Here is a 13,901-nt window from a genome sequence, read left to right as displayed (position 1 = left end):
CAGCATATATAAACAGACTCTGTATGACAATTCATGTATATTTCAAATTCTATTACGGGAGGACGGGTGGTGGACTGTAGGAGTTATTTTCTTTCAAAATAGTTTTTGTCTCCTTTTAAAACTTATGTCTGCAAAGGGGTTAAAAGTCAAACACTAAAACTCCCCCATGGGAATCTTTTTTAAGTATTGAAATGTATCAGGAGGGGGCTTTCAGCTGTCCCTAGCTGTCAGTCAGACATTTGCTGAGGTCTCATCCCATAAGGATAGAAGCATAAAAAATAGTGCAAAATTACTCAAAAGGCTGATTTATGGTAAAAAAATCCAATTGCTTTTCTTCTTACCCCCCAGGGAAAAAAAACCTTCTACTGGCAGTAGGGGTGAAAAGCTTACAACGTAGTAGAAGCGTGGGAACGAGTGCGTGTTTTTAAGGTATATACCTTAAAGGTATACTTACTGCAAGTAGCCTTGTTAACCCTTCATTCACCGAGGATCACAGAATTATTGAGACAGGTAGCAGGAATGGCTATAGAATCCCATAAATTGCTATTATCATCATATTTTCTATACTCAACCTGCCATATAGTTTGGGCAATGTATGTCGACGGGGATACGTCCACAGAAAACCACAGAATTCAGCCACACATTCCACCTTATCAACAAATCAAAAGCCAAGTTCACCACTAAATACAGAATAAGGGTGACAACTTCATTCCTCTACGGCCGTCTCATTCCTCCAAACCATTCGATTTTCACGGATTTCTCCCCCATCACCCAAAACAGCCCTAAGAGGGTAAATTGCTGCCAAACGCGAGGGTAAATATGAGGGTCTCATCTCTTCTCGACCAGCAGAACCTGATTATATCACAGTTTAAACAATTAAAATATATAAATATACTAACTGTGGGAAATAATAGAATGGCTCTGTCTCAATTATCCAGCAGGACTCTCTGACTAATGAAAGTCTATAAAGGAACAGACTTTTTTTTAGCATTGCCATAAAGCATCAACTCAACATGGTGAAAGGAAATGTCACCCGAAATATCACATGACTGACAACAATGGCGGTTTCCAGGTCTGCAGATAAAGCGAGTTTATTGGGAGAAAATGAGATAAAACCAGGTTTGTCACCGACCGACATTGCTGGATACAGGCCCGGGTTTTTTTTTACTGTATAAAGAGCTGGGGGGTAATTGAGGTATACATCGCTGAGGGGTTGTTACTCTATACAGCGCTCAGGGTTATAAGGCGTGGGTTTGTTCGCCATTATGGATCCTTGTGCATAAGAGTACGTACCGTGCATCTGGTAGGTGTACGGCGCTTGTCCCGGAGGCGGTGTGGTGAAACTCGAGCTGTAGCTGAGAAACCCGCTCTGCCCAGGAGAATGGCTCAAACTATCTTCTGTTTTGATGCCTAAAAAAACAAAAAAGCAGAAATTTAAGATCAAAAGAAACATTAATACAGACCCCGTCGGCACTTCAAAGAGATTTTCGCTTCCTTCCCCAAACTGGATCTTTCTTCTGATATTGTATCATTTCAATTTGTTTACAGTAAATATATTTTTTTGTTTGGTTTTGTTGACCTTGAATCAGGATAAATAAATTGGCTTTTTTATTAGTGTTTCCACTGTACTAAGGCAGATAGATACATTAAACACATAAAGGGATTTAACAAAGGACAGGTGGGGATCAGAGGCTTGTAAGTTTTACTTTACCGAGAGAGTGGTAGATAAGTGGAAAAACCTCCCAGCAGAAGTGGTAGAGGGTAATACAGTGAGGGTATTAAACATGCATGGGGTAGGTATATGGCTCCTGAATCTAAGACGAGACCAACGACTGATTAAGGTTGGAGTCGTTACAGCATCTTATGTGTATACTTTAGGAGAACTTGCTGCTCTCAAGATCTGCTTGATTATTCCTCCCCATTGAGTTATAATAATATTTCACACGAAACTCCCTTTGCCGCGAAAAACATAAATCATTAGTATTGATCCCTAAAAGAATCAAGAATTCTGGAACAGAATTTTTGCAACTTAGTTTAAAACATTATTGCAACAAAAGCGCTTTCTTTACGGTTCCGGCATTCAGGAACGGCGTGCGCCTCGCGGAGCAGACAGGGTTAATTTTCCCTGAAGTGCTTATAAGAAAACCAGATGATTACTGTTAACAGGCAAATGAAAAAAAAAAAAATAATAATAATAAAGAAATCACACCAAATGAATTTCCACACAATATGCTGTTTTGTCTAGAAAAATGACCTCAATAAATGTTACCATAAAAAAATAAAACCTCATTGTTCCGGATTCGCGGCCAGGTGGGGGTTTTCATTCGCTGGCGGAGCGCGTATTGTATGAGAAGTGACCCTAATAGGTAATCTACAGGATTTATAAGCAACATATGGGCCTGCCATGTGTGCGCCCTAAAGACACAATCCGGTAGCAAATGGTCGGACTTTCACCTGCTCTACCAGAAACAACTGTTCAGTATTTTCGCTGGATACACTCCAGCCCCTCGGCCCCACCAAAGAAACCCAGAGCATCGTCTTCCGGAATAAACCCCGCAAATCTGCCTTTCTGAGATTTTTGTAAAAAAACCTTTTTTTTAAAAAAATATATATTTTTTTTATGAGAAATGTTAATGTGGCTGTGAATTTAAAAACAATTATAGTAAAAAAGTATAATAATGGTAATTTTTTTATGTTTTGTTTTTTAATCTTATATGGTAATTAAATAAATAGCAAATAAAAAGATTTGAAATATTATGTAACATAGAACGTCAGAACGGCCCCATCTGGTCTGCCATTTTTCCTACTGTAAAGACTAGAACCTTAATCAGTCGTTGGTCTTGTCTTAGATTCAGGAGCCGTATGTCTATCCCATGCATGTTTAAATCCCCTCACTGTATTACCCTCTACCACTTCTGCTGAGAAGCTGTAACCCTTATCTACCACCCTCTTAGTCAAGTAAACCTTGTTTACAGTACATTAAATTAAAGAGGAATCTCTCCAATCTTTTTTAGGTTGGTCCTCCTTGAGTTTGAGTTGCGATATTTTTTCTGGTCTCCCTCCCTTCCCTAGTGCTGAAAGGCTTTCTAAATCCAGGCCAACATTCCTCTGGTTTGGGCACCGAGCGTATTGTTAGGAAAGGCCAATAAACTGGACATTTTCCAGGACAGCTGAGAAATAAGACTGGTTGTTGCGACTTGTTGGCAAAGGCGGGACTGTAGGCAGATATCCTTCGGCCCCCCGGACGCACTACTCTCCAGAATTCCACATTACGTTGGGTTATTAACCATTCTTGGGACGAGGTTTGGTTCCGTCCTCCTCACAGAGGATTGGCTTTGCTCTGAGGACTAAGATCTGGCATTGCACGTTTTCCAGGCCGCGTGGAACGAGAGAACGGAGGAGTCCGCAAAAAAAAAAAGGAGTCTGCCAGCGAGGACGGCAACAGTTGTTTGGCAAGACCCTTCCATCCAGATACCGAGCATTGTTGCTGGTCAATGAAATCTTGGATTCCATTCATTTTTTTAACCACATAGCTGCTGCACAGGTTCTAAACATGTTTTAGATCAGGAATTCAACATGCCAACAACTTTGTGGTCAGGGAGACCATCAGTGTAACATTAGATCGACAAGTTCTTCTCTCCCTGAGGGCACCTCAGCTTCTTTTTTTACCTATTTAATTCCATATTTAATCACAAGGAACACACAGACACGGAGAAGGCTTTATGAAGGTTCATCTGCCTCATCAATGGGCTCCTTATTCGGAGTTTGTGGTGGACATTGCTCGTTGACCATGCATGGTAGGACGTTGACCACAAAAACGAGGGCAGATTATTGTTATCTTATTGTTGTACTTATAGCAATAACATGTTTCCATATGACCACATAACTATAACCTTCAGCTAGTATGATGTCACTCGAGACTTACTGTAAGATGGGATCCCATAGGCCTGTCCAGGAGGGGGGTACGTGGAGTATGCCGCTGCCTGCTGGATTCCAGCGCTGTACTGGGTCTGTCCATACGCAGCCATGGCTGATATAGATGGGGGTGACACTATATGAGGGTAGTGCCTATGGGAAAAAAAATCCAGATTAAGATTCTGGTGAATAAATTCTGGTGAATAAACAAAAAATACAGCTGAATGACGTTGAACTGTGAACAGATTGTCTATATATCAGGATTAACCCCCCACCTATATATCTTGAGGGGAAGTGCCATGGACAATATTCTTCTCCTTGAGCTGTATACAGTAATAACACCCAGCGCTGTATACAGTAACCTCCAAAAACCTGTTTTTTTCTCATTTTGATCCAATAAACTCCCTCAATCTGCAGACCTGGAGGCCGCCATTTTTGTCAGGCATGTGATTTTTTGGGTGACTTTCCCTGTTTAAACACCACTCTGAGCTGATGCTTTATGACAACGCTAATGAGGTCCGCTCCTCCACAGACTTTCATCAGTCAGGGAGTCATCTGGGCGATTAAGACTGAGCCATTCGATTGTTTCCTCACAGACAATATGATAAGGAGTGGGGGTGTTTGTCTAGTAGATTGGGGCTCAGATAACAGCGAGAACTCATACAAACGGTTGATATGCAGCTGTCTGAAAACATATTATGAAGAAACTAGAACTGTTTAAGAATAAGTTCTTTTTTTAATGTGGATCTAGTGATAAATGTCATATATTAACCGGCCTTTAAGCTTTGATAAACATGCAAACATATTCAGGCTTCCTGTGTTCGGCAGCCTCCGTATCATCTGTTTTCTATGAATATTATAACTTTTTGGGAATATATATATATACATTCTATTGATAGGAACTCCAGGTTCTTTTGCAGAGAACACGGAGCCGTCTCTCCTTTAAGATTCTAGGAACTCATGTAATATACATTAAGAAAACACGATACTCAACATTTTTTCCCCCCGGCAAGCTCACCTCGAGTAATTCACCTCAGGCGTAAATTGCTGGGATTCTTTGCCGTTTCCTTAAGGAAGTAGAAAAAAAAAACCCATCAAAATTCGGAATAAAGTTACCTTTCTTAGAATTTGTAGCCTAAAACAGAACTTAACATCGAGTATTTCTTCCCTGAAGAGCTTACAGTCTATTTAGCTGAGAGAGGTTTGTACAGTATGGATATGATTTATTATTCAGTAGGAATTCAGAAGAAAAATGGTTTTATTCCTCAATCCAACGTCATATGCAAATTAGCTCTTTTGCATATGAGGCCGGGCTGATGATGTCACAGAGGAAGTGATGCTCTAAAGCTAAGATCCATTTTCTCCTGATTTACGCATCTGCGTGAGAATAGAAAATGACCCAAATCAGCATTTCTAGAATTGACTTCTACTCAACGTCCTTGTGGTAGCCTTGGCGGCCATTTTGTCTTACTTACACCCATAATAGGGCATTAAAAAACAGGATCATTTAGTGGGTTTCCATGCCCACAATGATACATTTTGGAGAATTTGTATATTAACAGACTCATTAACCGGAGGTATGGGGGGCCGTCCTACAAGGATGTTTAATTTCCCTTTAAAGATTCCATTGGTAAATAAGAACAACCTATTTTACTCCAGATGTTTTTCCCTACCTGAATGTGAGAAGGTTTGTCTAGAAGATACTTTCTTTGATTTATCTGGAAGAAAATAATTTACAAAAAATTAAACTTTGTCCTCCATTAAAACTTAATAGCCTATTTCGTTTAGACTGATTGTAGGCTGAGCTTAAGAAGATCATTCATTCTTAAATTATGCGGCCAAAAAAAGTCAAACGAGGTTTCGGGGCATCGGAGGTCTCTTCTTCAGAAGGAAACCATCTGAGAACTATCACAACCTCATGTTAGGTTAATGTTAGTCTTTTAACACTTGGTCCGCCATCTTTTAATTCTTTTAAGTGCTGGCATTAAAGGGAGAGCAGACGGAACGCCATGCATTTTTAATGATGTTTGCTGAAGACTTGCGATGGGCAGTTAGAGGAGCTGGCGTCCCCGTGACCTTGGTTAACCTCGTCTTTCTGCAGGTCCTCGTCCTTTATTGTCTACTAGTCGTGGCTGTTACAATTACGTTGCTTTCTCGTAACTTCATAATAAAAAAGATTTGCCTCTTTTTTTATTATTAATATTATTTATTGTTTTATATAGCGACATCAAATTCCGTAGCGCTGTACAAAGGGTAGACAGGACATAATATGTAGTCTATAGTATAACAATTTGACTTACAGAAACAACAATCTATTCTGAGGATATAGACGCTATTATTATTAATGCTTGTTTTTCAGTTAACCAACGTGGAGAAGTTCTACAAAGATGGGTCTACTTGGCAAATTTCGACACCAAAGATCATACTAAAGGGAGCGGCAGCCATCCGGTGTCAACATGGGGCAAACTTGAGTCCACTGGGGGTATCTGAATTTCCCCCTAAGCAGAGGAGTATTTAACTCAGGTGTTCCCCTAGGCCTGAACCAGGGCAGTACCCCTAGCCGCCCCCCTCCATGGCCACCATCTTCATTGTCTATGAATGCTGCGCCCCAAGAGAGCGCTCTGCCCTGTTCATGGTTTTGTGGCGCAGGGACTGCTGACCCCGTTGGAACTGGGACCTAGGGCACAATATAGTGCTGCCCCTGGGCCAATGCCACCACTATGTTGAAATATACTCCTTGGGGTAAATGCATTTGCTGAATTGAGGACATTCCTTGCCTTTTCGTTCTACAAGTTGGGGCCAAAGACCCCGTAAATTCTTGCGCGATATCTCAGAATAACACAATGTGTCTTAAGACATCTATATGAAAGCAAGCCCCGGTTTTCTGGCGTAACAATATATTTGGTGTTAAGCAATAGAAATGCCTCTTCCTTAAGTAAGACTCGTATATTATAAATGCCACTAATGGTTTAAACAGCTAAAGATGTACTAATCGAGGAGAAAAATCAAACAATGCTTTGGAATGAAGTCGCGAATGAACTTGTGAGAACTCGTTCAACAAGTGCGCTTGCCAATAATTCTTAAAACACATTTATTCTGCTTTTTTTTTTTTTCTCGCATGGATGATTTGAAAAGCCTAATGGTTTTACAAGGTTGTAGCCGCCTTTCGAACGCCGTGTCCCATTTTTCACTTGCCAGAGAAGATGTTCATGCTTTGAAAATGTTTAGGTGGATGTCTCCTAAATAGTGTTTCTGGTCTGAACATGACGCATGAAATGTAATTTACGCAACAATAGTTCAGCCAAGTGAACCCGCCATTTTGTGTTGATCTATACACTTGGAGTTAGGTGGCATATTGCATTTAAATAGAACGTATACTCAAATATATAGCAAGCTTAACGAAAAGCATAAGATGTTTCTCTCCTGAGGTGTTCTTATATCCTCTTTGGCTCCACCCACTTATCACTAACCCCAGCTCAGCTCCACCCCCTTACTGGCTAATATATAAGGCAGGACAGGAGGTCCTCAAGGTCAGCGTATGTGGAAAGTACGGCATCCTATTCCAGGTACCGATGACAAAGCCAGTGGTGTTTTCGGGCCTGGTGCATCTAGGCCTATGGGGCTGGTTAAGGGGGCAGCTGCCCCTTTGCTGCACAACAGTGAGCCAATCGCTTTATTAGGGGGTCAGGCTGCTTCTAGTACCACTGCTCAATGGGTTGGTTAAAAGGGAGATTGCTGATATCCCTGATCAGGTCCATTAACACTATGGAGGACCGTTCACAGCCTCCATAGGATGCATTAAAAGGCGCTGCACACCTTTAAGATACGGAGTATCATGGTAATATGCATACCTGGAAACTTTCTGACCTCGAGCCCAGCCTTGCAGGATGGTGGTTACATTGATGTTACATTGATGTTACATGGGTCATTGTTGGAGGGAAAGTGAGAGTGGGCTGTGCCGCAACACGAGTTTCCCCAGTAGTACATGGTCCCAAGACCCAGAGAAGCAAGGCTTCTTCAGGCAAAACCCAAAGAATTCCCGGTTATAGTAATACGTCTTGCTTGGTGGTGCTTACCAGGCTTAGGCCTAGGGAAGCACTGAGGATAAATACATCACTGGACAAAGCACCAATGGAAAACCTTACGAACACGGTTGTTCATATCCGGGTAAACTGCCTACCCCGTATCCCACCACCCTGCTTCAACCTAGAACGACGCAAGCTAGGTTTATAATTTCCTGTCCGTCTAGAATTGGATCCCTACCTACCTTACGCACAAAAGAACAGTCAGAATTTGCTCCAGATCAGAAACAATAATGTCATATAAAAAATTAGAGGAATGGCAGAAAACCACTTACCTGCTATGTCATCAGGAGACGAAGAGTGATTCTCGGAAAGGTTAAACTTGAGGCTCTCTGGGCACCCGCTGGTTACAGAAAGACTCTGCGATATCACGAGATCTAGCATTTCCTTATACCTGAAAGAAGACAAAGAAAATATAATTTATTCCTCTGTTACATACGCTTAATAATCTGTTTTTTTTCTTCCACAACAGTATAAATATTAAAACAGGTTACCTAAATCATATCCTGTATTTAAATTTCCTATAATAACATTCCAGTTTTTTTTCCACCTAAGAGAATGTTGTATTAAAATGAAGGAGACATGTCCTCGGAGACCGACGCATCTGATTGCATTTTGCTTTTGTTATGTGATTTGCCATCATAAAAATGACTTTTGTCTAGTTAATGCAATTATGCTCCAGTATGTATTGAATTCCGGAGATAAACAAGTGGATTTTTCAGATGCCAAAGAACAGAACGTTGGGCTTTTCACAATTTTTTTTGAAAAAAAATTATTAATTTTTAAGGGAAAAAAAGACATAATTAGATTTTGAATTATGTTTCAACTTTGCAGAATTGGGGATTTTTTTATTTAACAAATGTATCAAAAATATGAGGGCTGCCATAGCATCGGCTAATCCAATCCATAGCTTTTTAAATACTTTTAATTGGCTCCTGATTTTTGTGAAATTTAACATTGATCACAACAAGTCTATGCATTTTTTGGCTAAAATGAAACTGTTTTGTATAGGCGTGCATTCGGCTACTAGCATCTGTTTAAATTTCTTCAGCCTCGATGTGGCGCATTCATTTATTAGGATATTGAGATAAATTAATATATAACCGGATCTATAATGTCTATTTGGGAATCTGGCCATGGGTTGGTTTGAAAAATTAAAATTGTGCCTATATTATTGCAAATCGTCATTTTCACACCGGGGGTACTTCTATTAATCCCCCTTTATAAGCCCCCCTTACTCCCTTACATCAATTACAAATGAAACCCACTCAGTAAACATTGAGGTTTGGATGAAGAATACAAAATTAAAACCAATATGTTACAATTAGTAAAATTCTGGTAGATTCCAGTCTAATAGTATTAATGCCCTCAATACAGTGATTCTAATTAGGAACTAATAAAATACAAATGTGGAACACAATACGGCGTCTCTTCTCTCCTCGGAACCCTAGACGTTTTAATAGATAACATGAAAAATCTTTAGTTAATTACTATGTAAATAGCAATGAATGAGTATAGGCACCAGCATGAATGGAGGAGGCAGACACAGAGCACACGTCCTGTTGCCTCGGAAGAAAGCAGCCCATACCATTTGTTAGGCTTGTCGTCACTCAGATCCCCCCCAGGGGCAACAAGCATTTAGGGGAAACATGGCTGCTTTTAAAGCACTCTACTGGAGTAGTGTCAGGGAGCTGAACCCAAGAGATGACAGCTGGAGTCGAAGGGAGGGGGGAACTGCAGAGGGACTTCAAAGACCCCGCGAGCAACAAAGAAGATCAGAAACATACGGACTGCCCAAAGTGTGTATGTCCACGGGCTACCTATGCCGGCAAAACACAAACTGTCCCTAACTTACTCGAGACAGATGATAATCTGTCCATAGAGGGGGTGAAACCAGACAGACCTCACTTATATTCTGTAGATCCTTCAAAAAAGAGAAGTCTTGACTATTTATGTCCAACTTTCGCATTACGTCAGGTAGCTCATTGTTAAAACATTCGCTTTCTGTATCTGAACCAAACTATTATTAGAATTATTCTCTTTTAATCCATTTATATGGCAGTATCGCCAGGGCTTTATTCTAGAAAGATGGATTTATCATTAATTAAAACAATAAATAATAATAACAGAGCATTGATTTTTTTTTAAATCGTGTTTTCACAGGCAAACAAAAAATCTAACTTTTTCTAATGTAGATTTCCATATGAAAACTGGGACAAAGATGATCAGGTTCTGTCAATCCAAGCGCCTCACCGTATTTTAAATGTGGACAGATCCAAGGGGCAATTTTTACCGTTGGGGCAGAAGCACTATTCATCTGAGCGAAGAGCGTCTGTAGGGAGTCACGAGCAAATTCCAAATGTTAATGTTCTTTGAGCAAAATTTAGCATTTTGTCATTAAAAGTATTTGTGTGAGCATAACATTAGCACCAGCGCTAGTGGTGTTCCACCAATGGTGAACCCAACAGTGGACATCTTTGATGAGGATAGTTCGTAGGGAAGCTCAGGGCTGATGTTAGGTAGATCAAGGCTGGTATGGTGGATGTCTCCACTAATTTTCATGGGATCTACCTAAGACTCCCCTTCTGTATAAGACGTCCCAGCCTCGCTAGGTGAAGTTGGGCTACCTCGGCAGGAGAATGGCTTGCCATAATTGGAAGCTGTCAATGAACGGGATGTGCGGGAAGTGGTTTTTTGGGCCAATAGGCATAAGTTCGCTTGTCCTTCCAAGAAACCTTAGAAGCACAATGGCGACACAACCACGTCTTCTGAACGGACATGACGGTGCATGGAGCAAGAGGAAAAGAACAGGGACTTAGAGATAACTCTGTACAATAAATAACAGCAGGACATTTGCAAAAGGCAAATGGTAATGATCTGTCAAGTAAAGATTATAAGTTGAGATAAGATCCTCTGCACATGCCTCGCACTAAGGATAATAGGAAGTAATATTCAGAAAGAGATTGACAGATGGGTCTGTTAGCTCCATTATCCCGCCGAGGCCAACATAACACTTCATATAAAAAGAATGTAGGTCAAAACTAGCGTGTCTCTTTATTTTTTATTTTGTAGACAGTCTTGGTTCAGAGAAGATGATTAAGGAAGATGATTTAAATGCAATTACTCATGCTCGACTGGCACTTCTGTTGAATTTAAGTTGACCCCCAGGCCTCCCGAGTTCCATCTGCAAGTCTTTTTTGAGTTAACCGTTTAAATGCCAGAAAACTGTAACTCGCATTTTTTTTTTCTAATTCTCACTTATCACACTGGGCAGGAATGTGATAATGACCTGCTTTGTTTTTGAGATGGAAGCGAAATGCGTTGAGCGCTTCTCTGGGAAAATGGTTAACGTAAAGAATGTTGGATTGCAGTGAATATGATTTAAAAGAAATAAATTAGCTACATTGCTTCTCTCTTATGTTTAAAATGTTTTATTTCCCATCATGCACCCGGGCTCCTCCCCCTGATTGGCTAATTTGTAACACTCCAAAAACTACACAAAATAAAGCCTCATTCAACCAAGAAATACGCTTGATAAAATACTTTTGTCGTTTTCTTACACCGAAACATTTTGATGCGTGGAAAGAGTTAACCTATTCAAATATCCCCCCCACACACACACACTCCCACTCACCCTCGCAAACACATAAGGAACATATTGCAATATGTTTTTGGAATAATTCTACCAACAAGCTATTTGGTCTTGTTCCAAACAATCTATAGACAGAGCAGAAATCAGGAAATAGAAGGAGACACTGCCTTCCTGGATTATTAGAATGACTTCACAAACTTGCCTCGATTATGGAAAAGCCGTCTGAACTCGTTCACGTCGACAGCAGTAAGAAATATTGATGGGAATAATACATTTATGAATTTTGAGTCGTTCCTTGTGTGCTTTTCTTATCTCATGGCCACAAATCCAGAAAGAATGTTTCATTTTCTGCTATGTTAGATTAGGAATGGTAAAATTTGACTTAAATCTGCTTAAAAAAAAAGAACAAAATGGAGATATTTAAATTTAAAATGTAAATTAAGCTATTTTTAAGATGTAGATTTGGCACATTTTTATTAATTCAGTCTGCTAATAATGCTCCAGTATAAACACTTTACGTATCGGATTATTTATCAGCCTAAATGACAATTTACCCTAAATTTTAAACCAGTATGAAATAAGGAGTTTTAAAAGAAAGAGGGTGTTGTAGTTACTATAGGAACTAAAGTTATCTTTAATGATGTTTTGTTTCCCTCTTACTTGGGGGAAGTTATTTTTATCTGCAGCTGTTCTATCCAGAGGAAGTTCCAATCAGACTTATGCTGTAAGACACAACAGGAAGTAACGTGTGTCCAGAAAATTGACTTCCCCCAAGTTCAAACCAGAGACAAAATTTGGGCCAGATATGGAATGATTTTACAAATTTTATATTTGTTTAATATGACAAGAAGTGAAGGAACAACTACTGTAGTCTCTTTAGTGTTTAGGTGTTTTAGTAAATAATTTCAAGGCACAATATCCTAAATGTAGACTTTAGCCTTGACAGATGTCAGACCAAGCTCCTATTATAGGCACATTTAAGTGGCAAATATTTTAAGGTTTGATGCCCTGTTCTGGATCCGTTTTTTGGGCGATAGAGAACAAAAAAAGATCTGGTTGTAAACAAGTAATATTGAACAAAATCATACAAGGATATTGCTTGTATATTTGTTTCCTATTTTGGAGTATAATTTATCTTTAATTACATGTAACATTAGATGCCAACACTCTAAAATCACTCTGACGTGTAAAAATGTCTACGCCGAATATTCATGGACTATAATAAATACAATAAATGTAAAAAATAATAATAAAAATAATTTCTATGTTATAAAAAGTGCTTTTAGAATCCACAAGGCTGATCCTTGCTCAGTGGTTAATATCTATATGTTGGTGTTCTGGGAGTCCGTTTGCTAATACATATTGAAGCATATAAATTCTCGTCATACCAGTTGCAGGAAGCTGCTCTTGCCTTGGGCGTAAGAATCCCTGGTTCCTCACAAAGCCAAGTGCCTTACATATTGTTTTGTTTATACTAGGCTCTCGTACCGCTAACTCAATTTGTCAGCCCCCTACAGCCAACAGAACCCCCCCACAGTCCATTCACTTCCCTAACCCCCCAACGCACACACACACACGCTTGCTTTGCAGTTAATTTGTCTACAACCTAGACGGCTTAGAAAAATTCTCCTCTGATTCCCACCCCCATGTAGAGAAAATGGGGGAAATAAAATAATTTAGGTGCAACCAAAGGGAAACAGATGTTTCAGCCATAGCTGTATAATTATTCACAATACCCTAATTACATCATAGCGCTGGGATTTCATTAGCTACTTGGTGATTGATTATTTCGTATCATTGGGTTTGAAAATTCTCAAACTATGCAAGATTTTATTTTCTTTTTGTCCTACCACCTGCGTAAAATATTTTTTTTCCCCAAAGGATTCACAATTTTTTTTAATCTGCCTTCTGGATTTAGAGGAGAAGAAGAAGATATGTTTTATAAAAGGGAATTCTCTTTTTTTGCTTTTGTAATGATTAGAGTTGATGAATAATTCTGGGTATATTAGTTTAATATTCTATTATAATAAGATAAAACATTACCTGCGTGCCCAATCGTTTTATAGTGGAACCGGCACCTTCACAACTTTTAACGTTACTAAATTAATTTAAAAAAAACTACTTATAGCTACTTAAGTGTTTTGGTGTCCAATCTCCGTAATTGGGTTTTACATTTTTAGCTTGCAAAAGTCACATTTTCCGCTTCTGAAGTTCTCTCCCTTCTCCTCCTTTACAAAGGCTGCCTAAGCCAATCAGCAACAATCAGCAACTTAACAGGGGAGAGATAACTTAATGGGATGATAACAGGAAGT

The 13,901-nt window shown here is 39.5% G+C and overlaps 1 protein-coding gene across 2 annotated transcripts in view; it reads right to left on the bottom strand.

Moving 5' to 3' along the window:
- EYA2 (EYA transcriptional coactivator and phosphatase 2) overlaps positions 1 to 13,901 on the bottom strand; it is a 69,077-nt gene that overhangs the window by 35,533 nt on the left and 19,643 nt on the right. The window contains exons 2-6 of one of the 2 annotated variants that reach the window (XM_053453307.1): positions 8,273 to 8,391; positions 5,589 to 5,633; positions 4,934 to 4,982; positions 3,926 to 4,068; positions 1,294 to 1,410 (exon numbers count right to left, since the gene is read on the bottom strand). In XM_053453307.1, coding sequence (XP_053309282.1) covers positions 1,294 to 1,410; positions 3,926 to 4,068; positions 4,934 to 4,982; positions 5,589 to 5,633; positions 8,273 to 8,381 — 463 coding nt within the window. In that variant the 5' untranslated portion in view covers positions 8,382 to 8,391. The remainder of the gene's footprint in view (positions 1 to 1,293; positions 1,411 to 3,925; positions 4,069 to 4,933; positions 4,983 to 5,588; positions 5,634 to 8,272; positions 8,392 to 13,901) is intronic. The other variant, XM_053453308.1, reaches the window with a different exon arrangement.

This window comes from Spea bombifrons, chromosome 13 (assembly GCF_027358695.1).
Source record: "Spea bombifrons isolate aSpeBom1 chromosome 13, aSpeBom1.2.pri, whole genome shotgun sequence".
In the NCBI taxonomy this organism is placed as follows: domain Eukaryota; kingdom Metazoa; phylum Chordata; class Amphibia; order Anura; family Pelobatidae; genus Spea; species Spea bombifrons.
This window is presented reverse-complemented; position numbering and strand designations above follow the sequence as displayed.